Raw genomic sequence first — 9656 nt, forward strand, 5'->3', positions numbered from 1 at the left:
CTCAGTAACATGGAACAACCAACAAATATATAGCTGTACAGACATCAAGTACTTCATAGACTAGACAATGTACAGTGTATACATAACACACAGTCTCAGTAACATGGAACAACCAACAAATATATAGCTGTACAGACATCAAGTACTTCATAGTCTAGACAATGTACAGTGTATACATAACACACAGCCTCAGTAACATGGAACAACCAACAAATATATAGCTGTACAGACATCAAGTACTTCATAGACTAGACAATGTACAGTGAATACATAAAACACATCCTTGTCTATAAAAAAATGTGCATGAACGGAAAATCTCTGAGAGATTGACTTCCACTTATATTTTTCATAACATTTCCGATAGTCCTTTGAGGAAACTGCTCAAATTAAACCTACCTGGGTCTTCTCTCATGCGTGTGACAAGGAATGAATCGTTTTCTTCATCAGATTCGTCAGACCAGGCTGTCTGTCGGGATACAAATAAAATGCAGTGTGAAAAATTGTCTCCTGTATCATACAGCTGTGATTACAAACAGTGACTGTGTGCTATATTTTGTATAGATCAAACATGTGCCATCAAGATTTTATGGCAAAAACTAAGTGTAAAAACAGAGTCTGAAGGACCATTTTTGAAAAGGAATTCACAGGCTTGATAACCAACAGTGACTGGCTTACCTCGTACAGCCTCGACTTTGTGGTTCCTTTGTTTCCTACTCCGATTTTACTCGACTGCATCAACTTGGCAAACTCACTGAAAGTAGGAATCAAAGTTCAATGTGTTAACCACACAGCTGATGTAAATCAAATTACCAGACCTGCAGTAAAACCTTTTCATACTCTCGCCATTAGTCTAGCAAACATTTGTCATTGAGAGGTTTTGTCATATGTAAAAATTGAGAAAGATCCCTCCAGTAACTTCTGAGAAATAGCATTCACTAGAATTGTAAAAGGACGGACAGACAGAAAGATTGACCACAGAAGAAGGGTGATTTGAATAGCCAACCATCAGATGATTGTAGGCTTAAAATATGGAAACCTGAGGTATGAGATGATATGACTTTGAATCAGGGTCAATGGATGAATTAATATAGGCCAAACCCCAGCAAGCTTTATAACAAATACCATTTCTCTTGGCATTGTGGTTCTTTAGAAATTGATAATAGAGACAATGAAGGCAGCATCGTGATATTACTATTAGCTCACAGAAACTTTGTGCCAGATGATAGGACTTTAAAATATGTAGACTATAAGGAAGGCCTTAATTGAAATGAAAAGTATTTCACTGAGGTAAGCCTTGGGAGACAAAATATACAAAAAGTGAAAAATATAATATTTTTAGTTGGTAGTGAGTGTATTTGTCTCTTTCTGTTGTTCTTTCACTTTAATAGTGATAATAGTTTGCTGATCTTGTTGTACCTAATAATTGGATGAGGATGATTAATGTGTTACATACCAGGCATCAGTTTTTACAAAAGTGCAAGGGTATAAATTGTCTTTACAATATGTATATCACTTTCAATATTTATGTAGATAACAGTTTGGATGGCTACTATAACACAGGTGATTTGTTAACAAAACGTCAATACTTTGGACACTTCTTCAGCATTGGGTCCAGATGTTTCTTGTCTCCACTTGGTGGTCTGCATGCTTTCTTCCTACGCTGTCTGTCCAATGAGCGCCTTCGTTGGACCACCGTTGATTGTTCTGTGTCTATCTTGCGGACAAAGATACGAAGAAGATGTGTGCCAGCATGGTAAATCCTATCTTTGACATTGGCATGCTGTAGGATGATTCTCATTACGATGTTGATACCTATATAAGAAGACCACAAAACACCTGATTTGTCTGACGCTAATTTCAGTTATGCTGAATACAGTATATGGTGTTGTGATGGACATGATCATCGTAGAATGAAACATATTTAAACAGGTGTGTTTAGCAATGTGAGGTTCAACTGTATTAAACAGGAAAAGTAAACATTAAATTTAATTGTACATGTATAGTTAACGTCATAGGGATATAAGAGCCAGATGATGTTTAGTTAAGACAGATATCACTGTATTTATCTGTGATAGTTTCTTTATTCTTTTAACATGATTTAAATCTTCTGCAAATAAAAAAAACAAAATGATAAAATATAATGATAATGTGTTTTCCTGCCCTTGTTTCAATATTGAGTTACCTTCGTGGTGGTAGAATTTCTCTCTGGTCGTGTCATTCTTAAAGAGAACATTACACAGACCGTTCAGGCTTGCAACAAGCAGTTCTTCTTGGGTGTTAGGAGGATAGTCCTTGAATTTGGACATGTTGTCTAGCAAATATAAATAAACAACCCATTACCAGTTTCTGATTGTGTAGATACAGCCTATCATAGCAAGTCAAATAGACCAGACCAGACTCAATTTTCTCCCCTTGAGAAATAAAACAGGGTTTCAATAATGCATTTATTAGCTGTGTATTACATGTACAGGTACTTGCACTGAAGCCATAATTTTTTCAAATGTTACAACATAATTAATGATGTGTTCTTATTTTTCTTTTCTTTATGCAAGTGCATGCATTTCAAATATATGGAGTTTGGTGGTCTTATTTTTAAAGGGGAAATTCTTGATTTTGATTTAATGCAAAACAAGTAATTAAAAACATCAACAAAACAATCTTCAGTTTTCCACTAAATTTTCGGATTACCTTATCCATGCCTCGTCTAGGATTGACTCTATTAGTACTGCTCCAGTAACAGGTTTGTTGTAACTTACCGAGAATACATTCAGTGAGGTTGCTACATGAGATGCTGGAGGACATCTTGCAATGGAAGGAGATGATTGTGATCAGTGTCAGAACAGGGATGATAGTTCCTGGGTCAGGACAATGACGTATAAATTTCTCCAAGATTTCTAGTCCACCATGCTGAGCTAAAATCTCACCTGACATTAAACAAATACAATCAAATGACTTCTTTCCTCAGCAGAGTGACAATCTTTAAAGTCCTAACAACCATTCATTTGGTATATTGCACAGCAAATTTTTTTCATTAACAATTAAAAAAAATATAATAGCAAATATCTAATAGATAACATATATTACTGGAGAATAAGCAAAATGAAGTTTTATAATCTTCAAATGTGTAGATGAAATTCAAACATACATGAACGAGAAAATAACATTCATGAGTTACTTCTTCTTAAAGTATTTAACCCCATGGATACAAACTTTCTAAAATATAATTATCTGTGAAAAAAAAACCCAACAAAATGCTTGCTTGCTAATTTTCTGGATAAACAAGAAAGACATACTCATCGAAATTGATAAAAGATTTTGTCATTTGAGTTTTCAAAAATTAAAGTTATCTCATCCAGACAGTTTGTAATGACTGCTATAGGGTTATATGTTGGTTATATACGTGTAACTTACATGCAGGAATACTTTTGTGACAGATGTTACAGAGTATGGAGGCTGCCAGCTGTGGAATTACCTGGTGACGAGGAGGTGCCTCTACTCCTGTTAAAAATACCACATCAGACTATCTAGTTATAACAGTGCAATCTCAGAACAACAGCACACACACAAATAACAAGTGTTCTCCTTCTCCTGTATATCCCCTGAACTAAGACAACTGTATAATGGATGTATACTGTATGACAGGTCCTCTAGCTGTTAGTCTAGTATATCTGTCATACTACTGTACATTCTTTCTTTTCACGCGCAAGTGCAAGTCATAGTCTTGTTTGGAAAGTAATGAAAGGTTGCTACAATGTAACTTCTGTTGTCAAACACACATGTCTTCAAAAATTTGGGAATATAAAACCAAAATATATTTATACTTAGATCATTATAGTTATAAAAGCTTCAATTTTCTGTCTCTAGTGCTGTAAGTGATATTTCAGATTAGTAGTCAAGAATGATTCAAATATTTTGGATCTAATATGAAATTGGCAAAAATGAAAGTGAATTATGAATATATATACATGTAGGTTCTATTCTAATATATTTTGTAGCAATAATACCATACCTGCAAGTCTACACAAGGATATTTGTGGAGGATATTTGTTTGTGCCAATATGATCTGGTATGGCATACACTTGATCATGTGGTAGTTCCATCTCATATCCATAGTCAAGAGCCCAAACTTTGACCTTCCATTGATCGACCTTGATGACCCGGGCACGTATGTAAATCGACAAATCATCAGAATCCAGTACCTTTTTGACAACAACTATGTCACCTGCAATACATTTTGTTGGTCGGAGATTTTCTGTCGCTAAGGCCATCTGTATGTCGCGAACTGTTTCGATGTTTGACATGCCTATGTGTGCCCAAAACAAGGGTCCATCGATGACCTCTGATACAAAAATATCTTTCCATTCTTTCTCATCTTCTTTTTTCTCTTGGATGTCTGCCCTGTTTGGCCAGGAATATTGTTTGAAGTTTTCAAGGAGGTGATCAGTGATATTAACATCCATATCTGAATCACTGGTGTCAAACAATGAACAAGTGTTTAGGTTATCTGGCAACATGTCTAAATATTTTAGCTTCCGATTTGAAAGTTTGTGTACTTCGTAGTGCAATTCTGCAGACATTTGTTTGGTCTGGATCTTCCCAACCAGGTGCCTATTTTCACAAAGCTGCTGAAAAGCTCTTGAAAATTCTGATGTAAAATGATAAATACTTCCTTTGACATCCAACAAATACAGCAAGCGTCTCATGACGTCACCTGATATCATATTTTGCAAGGGTCCTATTGAAAGTTGTGACAGAAACCACAGACATTTCAAAGCTACATCAAGAGAGGCCAGCTCTGACTGGTCATCCAGTGCTGAATCGATAGTCACTAAAACAGAGTCTACAAGTCCATTGTCCAGGAACATTTGTCGGATGTTGCCATTCTTGTCATTCTTCAGGAATTCTTGAATGACTGTTAACGAGGCAAGATGTATGCTGGAACTGTCTTTGACACGGGTAAGGTCCATATGGTACTGGAGCAGACGAGAGGACAATGCCCTCTCGCTCATCTTACTACTCATTTTTATCACTGTGTGGCCTTCTTTTATTCAACACATTCTTCTTCACATCCTGTCATTGAATGTGTTAAACATCTTTTTAATCTGAAAGAAAAAAATGTGAGTTAAATAATTTGATAAGCCTTGTAAGAACAGTATCATGTTTTGGCATATAGTTATTCAAATTCATGAACATAGCAAAATAATTTTCTCTTCTAATTAGTTTTCCCCCTAATCAAATGGAAAAAGGATTTGAACAATGCAAGATTGGTTGAATTATAATTATGCCATGCCCAGATGTTGCAAAGCCTATTTCTCACACTTCTTACAATGTCACAATTAACAATCAAACGGGTGGTATTCATTATTGGCAGATCTAAGAATTTGGTGGTATCAGAACTATTTTTTCTGAAAATAAAAGTGCCAAAATACTGTTTTGATCAATCTTAGATATTTACAAAATCTAGAAACAACATTTTGCCTCCTCCAAAGCAAAAAGTTAAGCTTGGTTTCTATCAAAGCACATTCTTATAAGTTTGAATTTTGATCTACTATTTTTTCTCTCTTTCTTATCTGTCGCATTGAATTATGTAAACCATCAATGCAGCTGCCTTGTGGCAGAACTTCATACTGCTGTATTTGACATTGTCCTTCCATAGTAATGTTTATTTTAATAGCATGAAATATAAATAGTAAGAGATGTGTAATAACTAACAATTAAGACAGATTTTTAATTTATTGCAGTGATATTTTTCTTCTGAGCTGCTTGAAGCTCCAGATAAAATATATGTTAAAATTGGGGGAACAAGAAGAACCTTTTGACGTTTGACATTTGGGAAAGATCTGTAATTTACACTCTTGAGCAATAGTGAGGTGTCTGTCTGCAGTCAGTGGCCATCTTTTTTTCCCAGTCAAGCTGAAAATGTCAAACAACCATGACTAAGAACTAGGTCAGTAGGAAGTCAAGTAAGCCCTTCTAAAGATCCCTCAAGTACTTTCTGAGAAGTTATAAGAGTAATTTTGAAATGGAAAATTTCAAGATGGCTATTTGATAAACAACTTGTTCTTTCTATCAGTCTCAAAATTTAAGATCAATTGTGCACTTCGACAAAATCCAAGACGACTGCCTTTTGGCCATCTTCTTTTTTCATTTAATCTCAAAATAAAACATGCAAAACAAGTGAATCAAGAGGAATCTTTAAATGCAACTTATGACAGATCCCTCAAACACTTATTGAGAAATACATTATTTTAAATTTCTGAAATTGATTAAGAAATCGTTATTTTTAATAGGAGTAACGGTTGGAAAAAAGTGACATGTACATATACGCTAGCGTACAAACTTTTGACAGCATAAGATAAAGCCGCCCTGTTGTTTAATTTCTTCTGGAGCTTTTGTGAAGTTGTTTTCAATATAAAAGTTTGAACAGATATGTTATAAGAACAAATTATATCCTTGTTATAATGCAACATATAATAATTATTTAATGAAAAAGATATAAAGAAATGATTGTATTTGAAATATTTTACATAACGTTATTATGCATATTTAGCAGGAGTCTTCCTGATCACAGGTGCCTGTGTAAAATCCTGATGACATAGTTTGACGAAAGTGATCTCCCCTTAGCACGAGTACGATAGGGAGTAAATTAAACACCCACGATTCGTCTCCCGCGATCACAACAAAGTCAGAATTTTATGTGACAAATTTCGCTTATCTGAAAACAACATGTTATTTATCTCTATATTTCTGATAATATATGAAAAACGGTTTAAAACCGTAATTTTCACGGTTGAGTGCGGCGCACAAGTGTTACCCCCTTGAAATATCACATTATCGTCAATTTCAAAATTTTCAGACGATTTTTAGTTTTCATTCAAAGTGTCACATTTAGAAAACAATTGTTTGGTTTTGATTAAACTTTAAACCAAGGAAAATAACGTGCTAAGGTTTTACTGTCTCTATATGTCTGGTGCTAAGGTTTTACTGTCTATATATGTCCTGTGCTAGTGTTTTACTGTCTATATATGTCCGGTGCTAAGGTTTTACTGTCTATATATGTCCGGTGCTAAGGTTTTACTGTCCGGTGCTAAGGTTTTACTGTCTCTATATGTCCGGTGCTAAGGTTTTACTGTCTATATATGTCCGGTGCTAAGGTTTTACTGTCCGGTGCTAAGGTTTTACTGTCTAAATATGTCTGGTGCTAGTGTTTAACTGTCCGGTGCTAGTGTTTAACTGTCTATATATGGCCGGTGCTAAGGTTTTACTGTCTATATATGTCCGGTGCTAGTGTTTAACTGTCTATATATGTCTGGTGCTGGTGTTTTACTGTCTATATAATTATGTCCGGTGTTAGAGTTTTACTGTCTATATATGTCAGGTGGTAGCGTTTACTGTCTATATATATCCGGTGCTAAGGTTTTACTGTCTATATATGTCCGGTGCTAGTGTTTTGATGTCCGGTACTAGTGTTTTAATGTCTATATATGTCCGGTTCTAGTGTTTTATTGTCTATATATGTCCGTTGCTAAGGTTTTACTGTCCGGTTCTAGTGTTTTACTGTCTATATATGTCTGGTGCTAGGGTTTTACTGTCCATATATGTCTGGTACGTGCTAAGGTTTTACTGTCTATATATGTCCGGTGCTAGTGTTTTACTGTCCGGTGCTAGTGTTTTATTGTCTATATATGTCCGGTTCTAGTGTTTTACTGTCTATATATGTCCGGTGCTAAGGTTTTACTGTCCGGTTCTCGTGTTTTACTGTCTATATATGTCTGGTGCTAGGGTTTTACTGTCTATATATGTCTGTTGCTAAGGTTTTACTGTCTATATATGTCCAGTGCTAAGGTTTTACTGTCTCTATATGTCCGGTGCTAAGGTTTTACTGTCTATATATGTCAGGTGGTAGCGTTTACTATCTAAATATATCCGGTGCTAAGGTTTTACTGTCTATATATGTCCGGTGCTAGTGTTTTACTGTCCGGTGCTAGTGTTTTATTGTCTATATATGTCCGGTTCTAGTGTTTTATTGTCTATATATGTCCGGTGCTAAGGTTTTACTGTCCGGTTCTAGTGTTTTACTGTCTATATATGTCTGGTGCTAGGGTTTTACTGTCTATATATGTCCGGTGCTAGGGTTTTACTGTCCATATATGTCTGGTGCTAAGGTTTTACTGTCTATATATGTCCGGTGCTAGTGTTTTACTGTCCGGTGCTAGTGTCTTATTGTCTATATATGTCCGGTTCTAGTGTTTTATTGTCTATAAATGTCCGGTGCTAAGGTTTTACTGTCCATATATGTCTGGTGCTAAGGTTTTGCTGTCTATATATGTCCGGTGCTAGTGTTTTACTGTCCGGTGCTAGTGTCTTATTGTCTATATATGTCCGGTTCTAGTGTTTTATTGTCTATAAATGTCCGGTGCTAAGGTTTTACTGTCCATATATGTCTGGTGCTAATGTTTTACTGTCTATATATGTCCGGTGCTAAGGTTTTACTGTCTATATATGTCTGGTGCTAAGTTTTTACTGTCTCTATATGTCCGGTGCTAAGGTTTTACTGTCTATATATGTACGGTGCTAAGGTTTTACTGTCTATACATGTCCGGTGCTAATGTTGTACTGTCTATATATGCCCAGTGTTAATGTTGTACTGTCTGTATGTGCCTGGTGCTAGTGTTATACTGTCTATATATGTCTGGTGCTAGTGTTGTACTGTCTTTATATGCCTGATGCAAGTGTTGTACTGTCTGTATATGAATATACCCGGTGCTAGTGTTGTACTGTCTGTACATGTATATGCTTGGTGCTAATGTTGTATTGTCTTAATATGAAAAGGCGCCAGTGTTCTATTCTGTATATATTCCTGGTGCTTGTGTTGTACTTCTTTACATGCCAGGTGCTAGTGTTGTAATGTCATATATGCCTGGTGTTATTATTTTACTGTCTATCCATAGGTGGTGGGCACGTCTATCAAAAAAAATTAAAAAAAATGAATATATAAAAATAAAAAAATGAATGTTCTAGTTTTATATATTCATTTTTTTTATTTTTTTTTGATAGACGTGCCCACCAACTATGGCTATGGTCTATCTTATGCCAGTGCTAGTGTTGTACTGTTTATATATGCCATACTTTGTCTTTCAATAAAATACACGTTTGAATGTCCATCAAGACCCCTATAAAATGAACAAAATTAAGCAATTAAATAAATTAATGTCTTTCAGGCTTACCGGCGTTAAAATGCAGTAGGGAATAGGCCTAAGGATTATGGCTTGTCTGCATGAGGCATTCGTTACTCCTCTTATTTTTCTTTGAATATTGTATTCCGAATGATTTTATATAAAGCCGCCATATTGGATTTTTAGAGTTACGTACCTTAAATCGGAGTAAAGACACTTCCGGTTTCCCATTACAAACGTGTACACGATACTGGCCTTATCTGTTATCAGGGACGCTGTTCTCTAAAATTCAGAATGTAGAAGTTGTTTGTTGTTATAATTAGTAACGATAGGATGTTTTCTGTGATGTGTTACAGATTAGTGGTCATCAGACATTGCAATCGTCCATGTATAACAGTTTATTTGTCTGTATGCCATAGCCTAGGATTTGTTTATGGTTGGGTCATACATAATACTATATTATTATATATTAAAACCTGA

General features: G+C 35.3%; 1 protein-coding gene across 3 annotated transcripts in view; it reads right to left on the bottom strand.

Annotated features, from left to right (window-relative positions):
• LOC110449866 overlaps positions 1–9298 on the bottom strand; it is a 15810-nt gene extending 6512 nt beyond the window's left edge. For 2 of the 3 annotated variants that reach the window (XM_021497003.1, XM_021497006.1), the window contains exons 1-8: positions 9228–9298; positions 4010–5102; positions 3412–3498; positions 2757–2924; positions 2183–2311; positions 1587–1812; positions 676–751; positions 397–466 (exon numbers count right to left, since the gene is read on the bottom strand). In XM_021497003.1, coding sequence (XP_021352678.1) covers positions 397–466; positions 676–751; positions 1587–1812; positions 2183–2311; positions 2757–2924; positions 3412–3498; positions 4010–5021 — 1768 coding nt within the window. In that variant the 5' untranslated portion in view covers positions 5022–5102; positions 9228–9298. Of the gene's footprint in view, positions 1–396; positions 467–675; positions 752–1586; positions 1813–2182; positions 2312–2756; positions 2925–3411; positions 3499–4009; positions 5103–5812; positions 5882–9227 lie in introns of those variants that run through there. The other variant, XM_021497005.1, reaches the window with a different exon arrangement.
• Between the last annotated feature and the right edge of the window lie 358 nt (positions 9299–9656).

Source organism: Mizuhopecten yessoensis, unplaced genomic scaffold (genome assembly GCF_002113885.1).
Source record: "Mizuhopecten yessoensis strain PY_sf001 unplaced genomic scaffold, ASM211388v2 scaffold4835, whole genome shotgun sequence".
In the NCBI taxonomy this organism is placed as follows: domain Eukaryota; kingdom Metazoa; phylum Mollusca; class Bivalvia; order Pectinida; family Pectinidae; genus Mizuhopecten; species Mizuhopecten yessoensis.